The following is a 19,092-nucleotide window of genomic DNA, read 5'->3' as shown; positions in this document are numbered from 1 at the left end:
TTAGTGTGGAGTAGGTCTAATGGAGGCAATAACTGATTTTGTTCTATAGACAAAATGTGCGAATAACTCATAACCTCCTCAAGCAAAATTTTAGGAGAATATTTTGCCTCATCCCGTAGTCTTATCTATATATTTCTTTTTGTTTGGTGAAGGTTCGTTTTTTTTTAAGTTTTACTTTCTTAACCATCTTAACTTCGGTTTCGTTCACAGTACATCATGTATCACGTATCCTGTCGAATAAAGTGCATTTAAGCACTTATTACTACCTGTATGCCCTTTCATGGTCCCGATGAGAGGCTCTTTCATGACTGGCTTAGGTATGCCTAGTACTTAATGCTTGAATTTATTATAGTTCGCTCTTTCCCAGCAGCGAGGTTTTTTTATTGGAATATCTAGAATGCGCCCGTTGAGCGTGCACCAAGCGTTACGTAAGTCGGCTTAAAGTATTCAAGCGAATGGTGTAAACACTTCTGTTCTAAACACAATGTTTTTCTAATCTCGAGTTTTTTGCTTCCATTATTACCTCAAGCACAAGCTGTGGCGCTTCCCGAATCTACTTCCATACCTGTGATATCATATTTGCTCGAACCTAATCAGGCAGTGCAACATGTCGAACATCGAAGTATTCTTTCCAACGGCATCAATGGTTGGCAGTGTATGTTGGAAGTCGGGCAGGATATTGTGAGACGTAGCGAACTTTGTAAAATCTGGTTGCCGTTGATTGTGAACTTTTCATGTTTCAAAATAATTTATTCTGTCTGTTAGCGCTTTCTGCCTGAAAGCACATCACATGCGTATGAAATGCCTCGCCTGCCCCTTCAAATTAAGAATTTATTTCTTTTGACTGACTTAGATTCTAATCGCTAGAACTCACATACTTCAAGTCTCACGCAGATCTCGCTCAATTTCTTCTGAAACAATTCCACAAGCTATTCTTAATACAATGACACACACGAGAACGTTTGTGAAAACGCACGCGGAAATAGCTAAATACCACCCAAAAACTAGCGGTATATTCTCAGCGATTATTGCTCATCACCATAAGCTCAGCACATAAGGATGCTCTGCCAGCCAGCAGTTATGAGAAAATGTTAAAGCACTACGTATTAAATTAAATCGAATGCAAGAAAAAGCATTCATTTTCTCCCGCAGGTTTCCTTGTCTCACTGGTTTGGCAAATGCATGTTGTCCTCATAGTATGGTAAATTTTTAATCACCTACAATTAACGACAGCAGGACAGATTATACTTAAAAGGTAATAATATCCTCAGGAACCGTTACGCAAGGAACAGCCTCTTTAACCTCGCTGAAACGAGTTGAAATAATGAATGCGCGTGAGTAGAACGCACCGAAGCGGGCGTAAGTGAAGACAGCCGTCTAGTTCGTTTGGCGGAAAAATTGCACATAGGTCCACCACAGGTTTGGGAGTACACGCGATAATTACAGAGTACTGAGCTAACTTGGAGCAGGCCGCAAATGATAAACGCGGAGGCAGTCACTGCCATGTTCCAGTCTGTTTTGCTGTCCGCTACCGACTCTGCCAGAGAACCAGTTGCATAACGACTTTGCCGAACCACGCAGAAAAACCACCTAAGCGTGAAAATGAACTGCCTGCGCAACCGTGATGCTCGGTACGTTCTTCATTTCGCCCCGCCAACTCTTCTGGCCAGATTCGTGCAAATCACTCCTTCCGAAATATCCTCCGAACAAATCGTTAGCGATTTCTTGACGCTAGCGATTGCCAAACGACGTCTTCTTATGACATTAAGCGTAGAAAGTTGGGCTAGTTGGTTGGTAGTACTATTATGATACATTCCGGCGTTCGTCCTGTCTCGTCTACCTTCGTCCGTGTCTTTTTAGCCGCTGGAATGTATCATAATAGTCTTCTTATGAGTTGTTTGGAGCACCTCCAAGACTCGCTTGGTTCTACCGTGAATTTCTTGAAAAAAATGGAGGATACATAATTAGTGACAGAAAAATACAAGCGATACGTAATTAGTTTTTCTTGGGGGTGATTTCGAAAGGCGCCAAACTGATGGAGGGGCGCCCAAAACGGCCTCCTCTATTTAAAGCATCGCAGGGTAACTGGGACAAGGCTCAATCAATGGCCGAGAAACGCTGTGTTGCACTTAAAGTAAGACACAGCAAAAAAAGAGAAAAACGTGAAAGGGATAAATAATAGTGCCGGGTTCTTGTGAGCCCTGGCCGTCGCTATCGACCCGTGATTCAGTCCACCACCCGCCTTCTTTCCCTCCGCATCCTCCCCTTCGCTTATTTTTTCTTCCTCGCTGTCTTGCGTCCTTTAGAATCGATGGTCCTCGCAAGTGTCGCCCGCAGGCAGCGAAAAATGACAGGCTGCCGCTCTCCGGTCGCGTCAAAGTCCCCGACGACCACTCTGCCATCTCCCGACCTCCACACAGTGGAAGCTTCAAAAGGGGGGAAGAGCCCGATTATTTCGACGGTGCTCCCACTGAGAGCGCGACAGAGGCAGCTATCAGACTGAGCTTAGGTTAGCTGGTAACGGTGCGTTGTTAAATGGCGGTACAATATGCTGTCGGATTTGCCTCGGTGATGTAAAAGGACAGACGTGGGAGCTGTGCCACGGGGTCCTTGTTTGTACACTCAGGAATTGTAACGTCACAATAGTTTGTCTATTAATGAGGAGATAAGTGAACTCTTTAATCGAAAATCTATTAACCTTATTTTATATCTCTTGACAAGGGGCAGTGCATTATGTATTCTAGAAATACCTTTCGTGGTGAAATTTTTATGCAGCCATCGACGCCACCTCTTCGTGGCCCAAGATTTTGTTCTTTCAGGTTGCCAAGAGAAAGGCATCCTAATGCTGCCGCAGCTAGGTTACACGTAATATGTGTAATTAGTAATGTACACTGTTTCACTTGTTTGACCCGCGTGCACTGTGAATTGGTTATGTTTGCGATCACTTCGTGAATTGAACGTCATTTTTAGAGATGTGTGATTGAGTAAGCCATGCGCGACCAATTTCGATAGAGGTCTCTTATTTTGAGTGCATTATTGTCATGGTGAAAAGTGCACTACAATGCTGATCTTTCAAAATACATATATTTCGAACGCTAGAAAATTTTAAAGAAAGTTTTCAAAATCATATAGAGCAAAATTTACAAAATAGGCTGAATTGGCATGCATGGATGGGAATAACTTTATTGTCCAACAGATGCAAACTGCGCTTTAGCACTTCCGCCTAGACTACGGCAAGGAGTCCTTGGATCCTGCGGCGTCTTCGGCCAGTTGAACGACTCATACTATAGTATATGGGTCAGATATGAATAGTACAGCCTCCTATCGTTTTTAGCGTTCTAATATTACGACCTTCTCGTACCGCCTGTGGACATCCTCATATCATATGGTCGAAATGTACCCTGTCCTTGCATGACTTACACCTATCAGTTCACTGGCTGGGATAGTAAGGGCTCCAAGCAACTGGTGCGAGTTTGTCCGCCGGCTGCGCCAAGTTGCTGCTTGACCTTAGTCAAACGAGGGGCATGCAGGTGGGTGTTTGGCTCGTCCCGTTCTGTAGTGTTGGGAAATCTCTCTGTAGATGACTAAGCGGTCACGTCCCGTGATATGGCCGGGCGGCACACCAGCTCAGAAAGTAAGACTACGAGCCAATTTGTGAGCCGCCTCGTTCCCAGCGAAGGAGGCGTGAATGGAGTCCAGATAACTTGTATCGCCCTGTAGTCTTCGCAGTTCTGTGCAAAATTGTTAGTGCTTCATGCGAGATGCATCCTTTAGCGTAATTCATCACCAGCATCGTGGCGTAGTGCGCAAGACCACCGCCGGCTTGGAGGCACACACTATGGTTTTGGCTGATGTGACAGCTTTCGCAAATGCGGTCGCGGATTCTTCCGCCGCTTCTGCATGTCTATTGTAACCGATACGATCGATATAAGTTTCTTATTCATGTAAATACGACTGTACCAACCACCCCAGAGGCGCACGGAGAACGAGAAACCACAAATCTACCACACGGCCAACCGGCATCTAATTCCCACGGTAGACCATATTAGAGTGGTAGGGCTCCTGATCCAAGCAAATGGACGCAACAAGGAAACGAAAAGAAAACTGAAAGGCTGCGCTCCGAATAGATCACGCTCATCATGAGAATCGCCAATAGACGCTCTGAAATGAGAGAAACCAAATTAGTATGGTTAGTCCAGGTTTTCGTCACAAGTAGAATTGCCTACGTCGACCGCTACCTCAGGCTCTGCGAGAGGCTGATGCCTGGGTGCACCATGCGACAAAGTGTTAAGGAAGCGTTGGGTACCAGTCCGCACTGCGAATGAATATCTAATGGACTTAGGGGTTCACAATACGGTGGAGGAAATTATAGAAGCCTGCCAGGTGTCGCAATTGGAAAGACTCGCGAGCAACCACACCGGCGGACACGTTCTAGCGCAGCTAGCGATCAGCTACGAAGGAGATCAAGGGGTCAAGGTCTACCTGCCGTGGGAGGTGAGGACCCGCTTCAATATCCCCCACTGCCAAGGAACATGCACCTGTAGCACCAGAAGGAGCGGCGAGAGAAGAGCGCCGAGGCTGTGGGGAAACGATTCCAAAACTCACAGGAAGGGGTCTATGTGGACTCTTCCGTCTACGGGGGCGGCCGACAGCTAGTAGTAGGCGTGGTGAATGCGGATAACCAACTTAGAGATAAAGCGACAAAAAATTGTTGTTGGCTTATCAGCGCTAAGCATAAATATTGTTCGAGAGCAGGTTTTTGCAGGTGGTGACCACCGCCATGCAACTGAAAGTGAGATTGAGGTGTCCACTGACTAAGGGGCAAATAATCCACTTTAACGTTGCCTGAAATGAGCGGAGTACACAACTTTTTCAACGCCAACGCCAAAGAACGCAATGAACACCGGCGGCTTATTGCTTCAGTGCCGAGTTTCTGCCTAAATGTTGCCAACGCAAACGCAAGCAGCGCTCAACCCTGTCACTACAACCGCGTAACTCATTGTCCGATTGACTCATCCAGAGAACTAGTTAAGCGCGTTTCCTTTACTTTCGTGACTTTTGCGCAGAGATGAAAGGTGATGAAGATGACGAGGTGAATGCACTGCGCGAGAGTCGCTGCCTGATCTGCTGCAGCGGTACCCTTTCTCTTTTGCAATAAACCATTGGATATCTATGCTGACGCCGGAAGTGTCCGCAAAATGTGTCGTCGGAAGTTTGTTACCTGTGACGTCGCTGTGTATGTCACGTCAAGAAAAGATAATTGGGGTGTAGGTAGTTACGAAACCGGGGTTGGCGGCGTGTGAGACCTGGACACTGTCACTCCGCCACGAAACTCTCTTTTTTCTTTAGTGCATGGAAATCAAACGAAACCTCGACGTCTGAAGCTGAATAAAGGCGCGTCTAGAGAATGCACACTTTTAAAAAACGTATCTTCGAAATATGTACTGAGGCTTACATGGGTAGTTATGAGCATGTTAATACATATGTTGCAATCTAGCGAGTACACAATTTCCTACGTTTGTGACTTCCTCCGCGGTTGGCGTGCACTCGTAGCGCCAACATGCGGCACCCAATGAACCTCCCCTCCCCCCCCCCCTTTCTTGAAATGTGTTGCACCGGCCCAGCAGATGGCGCCGGTGGGGGAGCGCTCGCACTTCAGCAAGAGACTTAAAGTAACCTAAGGAGACTTAAGGGCACCTCGTAATTTTTTCCTGTTCACGGCAAGGAAAAGGTTACAGCATTAGCAGACCAAAAATAACAATAACAGTACAATAGTATACAAAGTGGCAGCCGCAGGTAGGGCTTCGCTGTGACTCAAAACGTTTCAAGCTTTCCAGATCTCAACGCTGGCATCCATTCAGGTTACTCGCTCTGAGCATTGGACAGTTCTCTTTGGTAGGTCACACTTGAGATGAACTACCCCTCGCTAAGCGAACATCGACATCAGCGTGTCTTATAGCCGTTATGATGTTCCCTACACTTTTGAGGCAGAACAACATGAAAAGAACTTATGGCACACCCCCTTAATTATCGACAGATGGCATAGTGATATTTTGCTGTTACCAGAGAAGCTGATCTGTTTGCGTCGCTGCGGGTTCAAAACCTGGTCACGCAATATTGATTGTATTTCTGCAGGTACGTAAGAAGCTTCAGACAAACGTCGCCTTTTCAGGATTGCTAGTGAAAGAGTGCGTTTGCGCTAACAAGGTAATCAATCAATCAATCAATCTATTTTTGATATCAATATAGTTTTGGTATACGTACACCCTTTCATGCCGGACATTATGTGCGCGAAGGACTCCATACTCATACTTCCTGTAACAAAGTGTAATCCAGAAGAAATTCAAATAAAACTTCCTCATCCTTGAAAATAAACGTTCAGAACTGTGCGGCAAAACGAAAAAAAAAAATGCTTGCGTGAAATGTGCGCTGTATTTGAAACAAGACCAAAGTTTTCTTCACCCGATGCTCTGGTTTAAATCTAATAGCTTAGCATCTTTTTCTGTTGTTTGTATTATTGAGAGACCTGTTCGTTCAGCCTATGTTTTCCCGGTGTCATAAGTTTTCCTTTGTCGCGTACAATAGATGCGCAGAATCGAATACCTACGTCGCACGTTGAAAGACATAGACAATAGGGGTTTAGGCTTAGTCGAATATAAAGAACTCAACTTCGTTCATCTAGCCCTCATGAGTCGAAACATACGCTTCGAGATTTTCTTTATAAAGCGTTGTTGATGTCGAAGAAGGTTGTTTACTTCACGCTTGACATTTTTTTAACGCACAGTGGCACTGGTCCTTGTGCAGATTCTTTGCAGTGTCTGTTAGTCGTTACGTTGATTTCGTTGTATGTGATAATAGCGGGCTGTTGATTTCGCGTCTTCTACACATCTACCTCAAATACTGTCCTCTATAACACTTCCTCGCCCCCTTTACCTGCCGTTTCTAACATCCGGATTAAACAAATGGGTGCATGAAAATAGAAAACAAAAGCTTTTGGATAAGGTAGCCATATACTGGCGTTTCAGTCATGTTTTCTCTTTTGACTTCAAGTGACTATGTTCATGCTGCAGAGGAAAAACTGTATTTTCAGTCTTTCGTATATCAAGACGGGTCTTAACAAGCATCACTACTGTAAACTATATTTTCTATGTCCCCGTGTCTTTCTTAATCGATGGCAAGATCATTACGACGGCACCCTCCAGGTGTGTAACTGGAACCGGTTGTCGGCATACATTTGCGGCGTTCATGTTTGTCGTGCACTTGAAGTGAAGCTTTACTGCGAGGCTGCAGTTTGCATGAGCGCTGCTCTATGCCATTAGCAAAAGTTTGCAATTGAAGGATTAACATCGTTCTAACAAGCAATGCTATTTTTTTTAATGTGTCCAATGTCACGCCGTGTGTCTCATTTGCAGCTTTAGCTGCTTCTTCAAATATACCTCAAAAAGTCTCTACGTGCAAAGAGCTAAAAGTTATTTCCAGTATCGACTATAACACACAAACGCTGTGATTTTGGCTGTTCTGCAGTATCATTTGTCTAACAAGGCCCATTCATTTCTTAGGCGTATAACGCTCTAAAGTCTCTTCACCTACCTCATAATTTGTGCACAACAACATCACCTTTACCTCCATACATCTTCTCTTCCGTCGTCCCAAAACATTTTATAAGTGAGGTATAGCACAGCGATTGTGTAGGCAGTGGCGTTTGGAGCTGCTTAAGCAGAAGCACCCTTTGACGCCATGCTATTCTCTCAATGAGGAAGCTGGCACCCTGCCACGTACGGCTTAGAGTGAGGAACTTACGGCGCCTTTCCGTTTTTCGTTACCGCCTACTCATTTGAGCATACGGCGCGTGATCTTGCAAACAGTGCGACGAACGACAGGAAATTGCAGTGTATTCTCCCCTAAGCTTTACCATATTTCTTTACAAGATTTATCTGTGAGACTGCTTTGAAGTACTCACCTCTGAACTGTGTGGTGATCTACTGACAGGCTCACATAGTACGCCGTGTTCACAGCGTTGCTGTTCTATCGATATCCCTACCACCCTTCCCTTGAGCGTACCTGATATGAGAAAAACTTCACTTATTGAATGTTGCAGAATAAAACGCGTAGATGCAGTGGCTAAAGTCTCATGCACCCTCCTAAAATAAACGACAAGAACGAACATCAGAGTGATTCCTAGTCATCAGCGGGTGTTTTGTTGCAATAAAAAGGGTTTATAGACACGCAAATACTCGTCCGTAGCCGTATGTACAAACCGCGCCGTGGCAGAGCACCCGTCTGTCTGTAAAAGCATAAATAAATCGCAATCAAAATAAGATGGGAAATATATGTAAAAAAACCCGAAAGCACCTGGCTTATTTACAGCTCGAGTGTTGTCTACGTCTCTGCAAGAAATATAAAAATAGTTGTTGCTTTCCAGTTTACTTTTGCTTTCTCGTCATTTAGACGTAATTTGATGAACAGTTGTTTATGTTTTCATTCAGCTGATTTGTGTGTTGCTGAACGCCGCAAGTGTGTTTCTTTTCAGCGAATCCCAATTGATCCGATTTGTTAGGCCGTGGCAAAAGTGCACTTTACCTTCTCTAGTATAATTTTATTTAATCCATATGAATGAAAGGTTTTTCATTCAGTAGGGTCCTCAAGTATGGCGGTTCCCATTAGCATAACGTGCCTGAATACTTCGCATCAGGTACACGTTCCAGACGCCTTTTTTTAATATTGGTTCTCAGGAAAGGAAAAAGCCCAGTAGCTGTCTCACATATATCGGCGGACACCTGAACCGCGCCATAAGGAAGGGGTAAAGAAGGGAATGAAAGAAGAAAGAGAGAAAGAGGTGTCGTAGTGGTGGTCTCCGGAATAATTTCGACCACCTGGGGATCTTTAACGTGCACTGATATCACACAGCACACAGGTGCCATTTTGCGTTTCGCGTCCATCGAAACGCCACCGCAGTGATCGGGTTCCAACCTGGGCACTCCGGCTCAGTAGCCGAGTGCACTAACCACTGAGCCACCGCGGCGGGTTCATACGCCGTATTGAGGGTAGTTTTGTGCCTGCTTGCGACTCGGCGATATTTGATGCATGCTGGCGGGGAGAAGCCAGGCGGACGGCATGCGCACATGTCCCGCAGGAATACGTGCGGCGCGAGAGAATGATTGGGAGCCCGTAGCAGCTTGCCAATGGCTCTATGTGGTGTCATATGCATTGATTATTTAAATGCTTCTAGAGAGCTCAGCCGATTTCCTGAGCGGAGTGCACGGCGGTGGATTGGCTGTATCGGGCGAAGTAGTAAATGATGCAATTCTGAATGGAAGAGCTATGAAGTGACTGGCTAGTCGGGACATTCCGCTCATCTGAAACGAATGGCAGGTTTTCTACTTCTGCTGTGAATCTACTATGTGGACTACAAGTGATCGTCTAGGTTGAGAGGAAGAACATATTTCCCGATTTTGCAGCAGATCGTTTTCAACTGAGGGCTATTGGTGAAGTTCAGAGGAGCGCTAGTTCACGCAGGCTAGCGGCCGATAACTGAAATTGGCTCGGCGGGATGTAAATGTGCAACCTTATTTCATGCCTCCCGAGCGATGAGATATTTAGGGAACGATAGCGCTTTCATCTGTCGCTTGTCAGCTTGGGTGGTGAGCACGAACTGAAGCGTCGAGTTTTCTTTTGCTGCGTCTTTGATCAAAAGCGTTGCTTGCAGCTCTTTTTTTTTCTCTTTTTACACTTGTTCTTCAGAGTCTCCGCCACTGATGCCATAATCAAATTTTTTTGGCAAGGTCATAAGCCATAAAAAAAAGATTGCAGATTGGAACGCAAACTACGACATTGCAACTAAGAGTCGATTCTGCGGTGATAAAGATTTCCTATCCAAAACACGATAAAATAAATTTATTGTAGGATGCATAAATACCAGCTGTGCCAGCTACTGGTAACGAATCATTGTTAAAGAATGACGTATCCGCGAAGTCTCGTAAAACCAACTGAACCAAGTTTAGTTTTTCATGACTCTAGTCTGGTGAACTTTTTTCAGCATAAATTTTTTAGTGAAGACTAATTAGCTGTCTTATTAATTGTCAGCTTCAGGAACACAGTGTGAATTAAAATTACATATCGTCTTAAAAAACAGCTGGATACAATGTTTGCACCAGAATACCATTTATAGAGCTTCATTTACCAGCGTCAAATGGAAGCTACCATACGACTGCTGTGCCGAATACTTAGTTCCCAGTGCACGCTTAAAGTCATATCAGGGACAGCGCCCACTGTAAAGCCTGCTTTGATATCTGAGACGCGCCTTGAGACGCTGAAATAACACCGCTGTCATATGGAAGCTTTTCTGGCGCAAATAATCGTTTAACGCGTTAAAAAAGCCACTGTATATAAACGTTACCTTGATGGTAACATTTCAGCCGGCAATTTTTCAACACCATCCACATCTTCTGAATTGATACTTTGTTCCGATAGAGAATAGTTGAAAGGTTAGGCAACTGGTCTTTAATAATAAATAAATTTAGAGAGCGAAAAGAATACCGAAGAATTGGCCACGCTGCTCTAAACAGCCTTTAGTTCGTTTCAGTGCGATTAAAGCTAGTCCACCTTTCGCTGGGACACCGAGTATGTAAAAAATGAGTGCCTTTCTGAGAATGCCTTCAGCAGACCCCATTGACTCGTTTCCTCGTTCTTTTAATGGAATGGCCACTTCTACCCGGAACCCACGTCAAAAGTTCTTCACAAATTATTTTTAGACGCCTTCATCTTTCTTTTCAGTTGGTTTCTATTCTGGTCTTCTTTACGTTTTCAGCATGTTTTGACTGCAGCACATGATATGTGATTTATTTCGAAGCACCACCCGGTAGTCTGTAGCTCGATTGTTTTAACAACGTGAACAGCGCCGCTGCAACACCTTCGCATCCAGCAAGGGGCCATCTACGCTCGTGTGCAACACTAACAAATGGTCTGTGGTCAACTCTGGGCCATTCTGAGACATTCAGTATTACCGTGGTTTAGCCTGTCTGCAGGGGCGTGCTGTTCGGCTCTGGCTGTAATTTAGAGAGAGGACAGGATGCTGCATTTGCAGGCTCATGTTACCGGGCTTGGAAGCATTACTGTTCTGGACGCCCGACACATCTGTACCACTTAGGTGCGTAACAACCGACAGCCCGTAAGACGCACTATTTGTCAACGTCGGCCCACATAATGTAGAAGTGCACTCTACCAGTGCTGGTGACAATGAGAACGGAGAGTGGCTGACGGTGCTGCTTTCTTTGTACAGTATTGTAGGTTTCAGGTCATCTAAGTCAACGGTTAAAGTAGAATTAATGATCAGCCGATGTTTGAGAAGAATAATTAGGTGTGTTTTATGGATCATGTTCTAGGTTTAAGGAAATGGAAAATCAAATGCGCTTTAATTAAGGTGCTGCAGATATTTATAAACGATATAAGACTAAGGTGTTAGATCTAATGTAGTAAGGAAGGTCTTGAATCGAACTGATACCAATAATGATGAAAGAATGGTGTTCTAGCTTGCATAGAGTACAACATTTATTTGCTAGGGAGTACTCTTCTCTTCCATTGACTCTCTCCGCCCAGTGCTTAAATTTAAATGAAAATTTCCCCTCCGCTCTACCGTCTGTAGCAAAAGTAAAAACAGCAAAATGATCTTCACTATAATCCTGCGTGTTATTATTGAGTCATTAAATACGCGTCTTCAGCCATCATACTTATCCGTTTTTTTTTGTCGTTTTCTTTCCACGCAGTCCTCGACACCAACTACGACATAAGATTCTCGGACAAGCACGTTGTCACCGGCAATCCGGTTCTGCTGCAGTGCCCCATCCCTAGTCACCTGGCAGACCACGTTTTCGTGACGTCATGGCAACGGGTCGACGGTTACGTCATCACCAAGAATACTCATGGAGGTAAGTGCCTATACACTGCTGCGATGGTTTTAATTTCTAACTTCTACATTCAACTTCAGCGCTGGTCATTTTGTTATGTGGGTGTTCATGAACATTAGAGTTACAGGATAGTTCCATAGTCACATTTGGATAAATATTCTAGGCCATTGGGTTGTGTGCTCTCAGCACTATTTCTAAGCATGTGGTTGTTTCCAAGCTTCAACCATGAGATTTACCCAACCGCGAGGCGTATGCAAATTAGAAGATTTTGTGCTCTTAGACGACCGCCTTTAGAACTTTTCGAGAACCTCTCGTGAACAAACCTCATAAAGACGGGACCGACGTATTCAGAATGCTGAGAAAGAAGATTGAACCGTACAGAAGGCAAAGATGTAGAATGTTTAAATATAACTACAAGAGAGCTTTTTTAGAGGTTGCTTAAGTGCGAACACGAAGCTGTGCTGTTGATTCATTTTATGCCCGTTTCCGGAAAATGCATTCGGAGGAGGAAAGGAGACAAGATTGCCTCTTTTATTTCTCTTTTGCCTGGTTGGAAGCGAGAAAATGATGGCTCAAGAAGTAAAATAAACTAAGAAACAAAAATGACTGCGTTTCCAGGCAAATAAACTAAGAAACAAAAATGACTGCGTTTCCAGGCAACTTATTTCTTCGTATGTCGGCTGCTTGGGTAACGGAAGGTCAAACATTATTCTCCAAAGAGCTGCCTCGATTATAGCTGTCTTGGAACCTAAATGGCGCTTTCATTCTCAAGCTTTTTAAGAACGTGGTGCAAAGACTTCCACAGACTTTTTTTTCTCGCCTTCTTTGCGTTTGTAAACTTTTGTAGTTTTATTTTTCCTCCTCTCTTTGCGCTCTGTTTCTTTCAAGGCGTACAATACGCACCATTTAGGCACTCCAAGCGCCGCTGTAGTTCCTAGAATTGGTTCTCGCAGTTGATGTTTCCTGTCTAGGAATATTATTCACAGCGTCCAATTGCTTTCTTTTTGCCGGCCGTATTTCGTACAGTCACATCCCATTTCCAGTTTTCTTCAAGTAACTTTCTTACTTTATTATCACTCGGAAAGAGAAATGAAAAACATTCATCCGAGCTTTCAAATACCGAAAACCTAAGCTTCAGAGAGATTGAGAAAAAAAGAATGAAAATAAAACACAAAAGAGGAAGCAGAAAGGCGCAAGCCGATAAACGGTTCCCGGAACCGAATGTCAAAATTCCCTCAGGGCTTTCGTTTGCATTGCAAACAAGCTCAGTCGAGGTTTTGCTTTTTTTGCGAATGGGGTCAGCCCTGTTTAATGCGAAGACGGTCCAAAGGCAGCCTTTCGAAGTTTTGGCCTGCTTGCGTGCAGGGCCAGGGGCTTGCGTGTCTCAGTATATTTATCTTTGCTTCTTTTAAAACGCCCGCTATCCGAAGGCGCCTCGCCGATTGTGGTGGCATGGCCTTTGAAGCGCGCTGAGCTTCGCCAGTGTTAGCCCCTTAGAATTGTTTTTATTTCGATGATCCTCCTCATCATCGTCATGATCCTGAAGTAAAGAAGAAGATTAAGAGAAAATGTGGTGAGCAAGCAGGAATGCGCCGTAACTTGGGGCTCCTGTAGAAATTGCAAATTCTGAATTGACTACTTCGAAAATTCACTACACTCTGACCTTTCTATGCAAGTGCGCCCCCACGTGAGAGAGTCCAGCGCACATACTCTGCGAGAACAGCTATCCGGGCTAGTTGGCGGATAGTTGGTGGTAGTTCATTCTGGCGAATAAATAACCGGCGAGCGAGCCAGGAGGCCTGAAAAAACATAACTCAGACACTACTGTGCTCTTCCGTTTGCTTTGCGCTCTTTCATTTCGTGTTTCGAGCGATGTTTATGAGCTTTGGTTATCGGCAAAACTGGCTTTCAAAACTGAACAACTAGAGCATGCCGTGCTTGTACCTGCACGGCATGAATGTAGTCTTCCTTCTCAACTATACCGCAGACAACCTGCCTTATGTCACCAAGTGAATGAAGAAATATTCCGGCTGAGCTCTAACGCACTGTAACCGCAGCCTCATATTTTTACAAGCAATTCTTACGATTTAGAAATGGTGCGCATTGTAAAAGCGCGCGGTACATTAGAACCGAAGGCATTTTAACATTGGGCAGTATATAGCCAGCGTTAGCTTGAAAAATTTTAAATTACGTTTTGCTTGTCATATTGGGCTTCGACGCAGGTGCTAACCACAGCTTTGTATCTCTTTGAAAAGGGCCAAACTTAAGAAGTGATTGTTGCATTGACTTTATTTTCCATGCGACGGTCACTTTGCTAACCATTACTTCCTTTATTACTTACCACCTCTCTTTTCCACGGCAGGCACGATAAATGGGAAATCATGTTACGTACTCTTGGAGTAACCAATAATCAATACACCGCTTAACAACCATCTCTTCTACGTAATTTTAAACTTAATTCATGCGCCTCAAAAAGGCGCGCACTGGAGTAATGCGACATTTTATGCTTCGAAGCGTCCTTGTAGTCTGAGGTGCCGTTTTTGTTTGTCCGGATATAACCATCCCACTTTAACCTCTACTCCTTCGTCAGTGACTCCAACTTACGCCATATCTGAAAAAAAAATCAGTGACATGCATTAAAAGCGTAACGACAGTTAAATGATGGCGCGTCAGGTGTCTGCTGCTTATAAAGTATTTATCGTGCGAAATGTATCGATCGTATTGATAAGGTACTCTTTTCAGTTCGCCGTTCAAGCTCATGTGAGGAGTACAAGCAGCATAGTTTGAACGCGTTATCTTCACAAGTTCCATCCAGTCACCTCCCGAGCAAACACGCGGTCAAACACGCGATAGCAACGATTAGTGGTCACTGGTTCTCTTCGTGAAAATACTGCGCGCCTAAAGATAGCAGCTGCAACCGAATGCCACTGACCAGGCGGTTAACGACCACCCGACTCCGCAGCGGCGGCGGCTTTGTGGGGCACGCTTTCATCTTTGCGCTTATTGTTCGAGCACTTTGTAAACAGGCCGTCGCTCCACTCGTCCTCTCCACACGTGGAGCTGGTATTGATCAGGTGCGGCGTGACCCTGCGTGTTCGCTGTTCTCGGATATGATGTCTGCTTCCCTTTTTTCGTGTATTACACGCCGTTGATGCTTTTTAGTGACTCCCGCTTGCTCTGTATTTTGTCGCTTTGCCTCGGCGAAGCTTGTTCAATATAGGCTCCGTTGGGCGTTTGCACTTTTGCTACAGAAATGGGCAGAGCTTTTGGGAAATGTGCGCTTCTCACTCTCTAGTCTTGTTGAACAAGAATTTAAATGTGAGAGCACGAAATTTATTCCACGTAACATTCAGAAAACTGGGAACTTTAAAGAAAAAATCGAGTTTAAGATTTGAATCTCACATTGGATAGGCGTCTTGTATCGGTACAGGCGAACTCTCGTCTATTGGTACTTCGTTTAGGTAGCATTAAACGCAAATATAGGTACTGGCAAATTAACTAGATGGGCACGCACTTTAAAGCCATGTTTTGCAACACGTCGGTTTGCTGCTTGTTCAGAGGAGTCTGCGTACTCCGTTTATGCGCCAGAGGTAGAGAGGAGCATTCACTATAGTCGAGAGCAGACAGTGGATTTAATGTTGACTTTATGACGCAGTCATCCGTACGGTGGGCAATAAAGACATTTTTAGCTTCAATTACACAAGCAAATGGGTCGTAAAAGTATTGCAGTCTGTGCATTTAACAAAAAAAAACTTCTCTTTTATCATCTTACGGTTATCTTTTTAAGGATCCGTCTTATATGGCATGCGGAACACTTCATGCGACGCACGTTTTACTCTGGCACGAGCAGCATCTTTGCCCGACGTCTTTCTTTATCATTTTCGGAAATGCAAATGCACTCGACATTTGTCGGGAAGGAAAAGACAATACTGGCGCAAGACGCAGGTAGAGGCGATAGCCTGTTTTCAGCAAGCATAAGGAGGTCCGAGAATGTCACAGCTGACCTTTCAAGCTGCATTCCTCAGAAAGCGTTATGATAATGACTGTTTAACTGACACAAATTACCTCGTATTAAGTCAGCTAGCGTTGAAAGGCAGTTAATCCTATTGTCCTATTGTCACTTCCGCGAAAAAAAAAGAAATGAATTGGCCGACAATCCGACGTACGCCTAACAAGGCAAAAAGAGCGCATTTTCAATGTCTGGCAGTGAGATTCCAGTGTTCAAGCTGTTGCCTTGAGTTAAATTCGAGTTGTGTTTTGCGCCGCGTTACATTTGAAACTGCGACTGACTTCCATAGAAAATTATAAATATATCTATTTAAAGGCCCACAGCAAAAACACGAAGTGCACTCTCAGATCCATTAAAATACTTCTGGCAGTCGCTGGAAAGATTCCCTTTGTGGGGCGCGGAGTAATGAGGCCACCATGCATTTTCTATACCAAAGAAATGGAATGTAGGAAGCATGGGTCACCTACCCTACCCGTATGCTCTTGAGAAACCACATGCCCAGTGCTTTAAAGTTTAAGACCGCATTATTTCAGCTCGTTTCCTAGCCTGGGTTCTGTAATTGCCTCATATCGCAGTCACTTGACACAAGATGAGATTGAAGATGACTCATAAAATAATCATATCCGGAACATTCGCTGCTCAAAGAAGTGCACTAACACACCTTCATCTTATTGCCAAGGTACGGCTCGGCTATTTTCTGTTCGTTATTTTTCATTAGAGCCACAGCGGCGTGGCTGGCGATGCGAGCCATGGTGGCGTACTCTACTCAGGAATTCATAGAAATGCGCATCGCGCTGCCTGTCGTCACCGCAGAGCAGCCTGAGGTGCAGCCGGTTATTACTTCTTCTCTTATTGATGCGGGAACAGAGCAGCCGGCGAGAAATAGAGGAAGAGTGAAAGGAAAATTTTTTTTCTTGCTGAGAGCAGTGTACAAAGCCTCGGCACCGCTGCTGCATCAGCTTTCTTTGTGGGCAGTTGATAAAAGGGATGTGACTATTTTACTTGTTTGTTCTATGTAGCTTCACTAAGTTTCATTTGGAAGATGTGAGGGTTATAAATGAAGCAATAATGGAGGTACTGCGTATGAAAGTATGGAAATTAAACACATTTCCATAGAACAACACAAAATAAGAAAAGCTCGAAAACAAAAAGGAAGAACAGAACAGAAGTCACCTGGAAGTGGTTGAAAGGGAGTCTCTTACTGGGCCATCTTACACGAAATATATCTTTAATGACAGGATGCAAAAGGGATCTAAAGTCAGAACGCATTATGCATTAAGTTCAAATGTGGAGGAAACACTGTTTCTAGCCTATACTTTGCGTTCTAGATGTCCCTCAGTAGTCGAAATAGGCGGTGGGAACTGAAATTCTTTGTGAGCAGCTTTTACGAACAGTAATCCATTCTTAAACCGAGCAGGCAAAGGAAAAGAAGCATAGAGGCTACGGCTGCCCCAAAAGCAGTTCTGTATTCCATGCCAAGCGCAAAGTCAATATCGGCAGACGTGGAGAGCCTGGTCTTGGTTGCATTCGATTTATCGAGTGTGTTGACTCAAATATTATGCGGAGACGTCCCATAGGCGTGCATAAATACGACTGCAAAAATTCCTTGGCCGGTATAACGTCAACAACAAATTCAGCAACATTACATGAGCTTTTCAGATGTCGCCGAATTCAGACACTTCAAATGACACTGTATTTTTTTTTACATAGAGAAGCCGCAAGTTTGCAGGCCACTAATGAAATCTAGTAAAGAATTTCTTTTTATAAAACAGCGAATAGTATTGCAGTGGCGCGTATTTATCTGCGTTGACGTGCTTCTTAATGAAAAATCATTACTACTTCCATTACGTGAAAAGCCGGCGGCATGTGTGTTAGTGTGAGTACTCGCGAATGATAGAGGAAATACAAGCGATGCCAAGAAAATAAAGGCGACGCAATCAAGTGGTTGTATGGTGCGGACATCGCGCCAAATACCCTGACTTCAGACAACCAGATACATGTCGTCCTTCTATGCATACTTCCGAATGGCCAAACTCCATGTGGCGCCAGTTTTCCCGACAACATTCGTGCCGAAATTGTCACGCAATCATTACTCGTACAATGTTCCTGGTGGTGTCGCACGATTTATTTTTGCTTATAGCTTACATTTGCTATTCAAGTTGAACGCTAGCTTGCAACAGAAATTCTAACCGGCGACGTATGCGCGTTTCGTTGTATGCCTTCCCAGACTTTTTACCTTGTCATTTAAGGCACAGTTGAAAAGTTCCCCGAGATATGAGACAGTTACTGCGCCATTTCCTTTCTTCAAAGAACAATCTTCGCATGAAAACTGCCATTCAACAATTCGTCGTGCAGCGTTCAGGGTGGTGCTATACGAGCACTTGTGTATAGGTGGGTGTCAGCGCCTGCAGGATTCGTAATGGGTTCGTATTTGTGTACGTAAGCAGTCCAAGCTGTCTCTGCCTTATATTTGCTTCAGTTGTGTGATCTATTCGTTGCATTGCGTGACTGCAAATTTTGACTGCCCGAAAAAAATAATCAGTTGGTTACAGTGCAACATTCTTCTTCAATGCAGACGACTATGTGGTGACCAACGACGGTCAGCTGTACATCAGGGAAGCTCGGGATGCCGAAGAGCTTCTTCGCTACCGCTGCCATACGGAGAACACGCTGACCCGAAGAAAGAAGACGAGCATCAACTTCGTGCGCCTTCTCCTCAGAGGTTGGTGCTCTCAAAAAAGGCATCTCCTTGGGACTCTGAATGGAGTGATACGAAGCACGTTTGAGTTCCGGTCCCTAACCGAGAAGGGGTATTAGACTCAGGTTCTGAAATTTGAGGAGAGCGGATTTTTTAACTTGAATATATTTATGAAACAATCAACGTATCCCTAGTTTCCTCCTTGAGACGCTTGTAGTTTTCTGCTCTTTATTGTCAGATATGCACCCTTTTGGTTTCTAAGGTGGTCATACGTACTAGGTACGAGTGCAGGACATACTTTATAAGCAAGAGCTTCAAACCTCGGGGGATAATTTGACGTACCCCATCACTATTTCACAACAGTATCTTACAATAAGCCGGACTCACCGAAATTTAAACAGGATGTCCAAGAAAGCAGATTTTTTTATTGTCAAAGACTTGTCTCTTTGCTCAGGTGCGAAAAGTTTACACTCACCAGCATT

At 44.3% G+C, this 19,092-nt stretch overlaps 1 protein-coding gene across 3 annotated transcripts in view; it reads left to right on the top strand.

Moving 5' to 3' along the window:
- Nucleotides 1–19,092, top strand: part of LOC149371602 (cell adhesion molecule Dscam1-like) — a 246,127-nt gene that overhangs the window by 154,742 nt on the left and 72,293 nt on the right. For all 3 annotated transcript variants that reach the window (XM_089565866.1, XM_089565864.1, XM_089565865.1), the window contains 2 exons: nucleotides 11,763–11,924; nucleotides 18,488–18,634. In XM_089565866.1, the coding sequence (XP_089421992.1) occupies nucleotides 11,763–11,924; nucleotides 18,488–18,634 (309 nt within the window). The remainder of the gene's footprint in view (nucleotides 1–11,762; nucleotides 11,925–18,487; nucleotides 18,635–19,092) is intronic.

This window comes from Amblyomma mixtum, chromosome 1, assembly GCF_055824585.1.
Source record: "Amblyomma mixtum isolate Tamu chromosome 1, ASM5582458v1, whole genome shotgun sequence".
Lineage (NCBI taxonomy): Eukaryota > Metazoa > Arthropoda > Arachnida > Ixodida > Ixodidae > Amblyomma > Amblyomma mixtum.
Note: the sequence above shows the minus strand (reverse complement) of the source record. Positions and strands in the feature narration are given on the sequence as shown.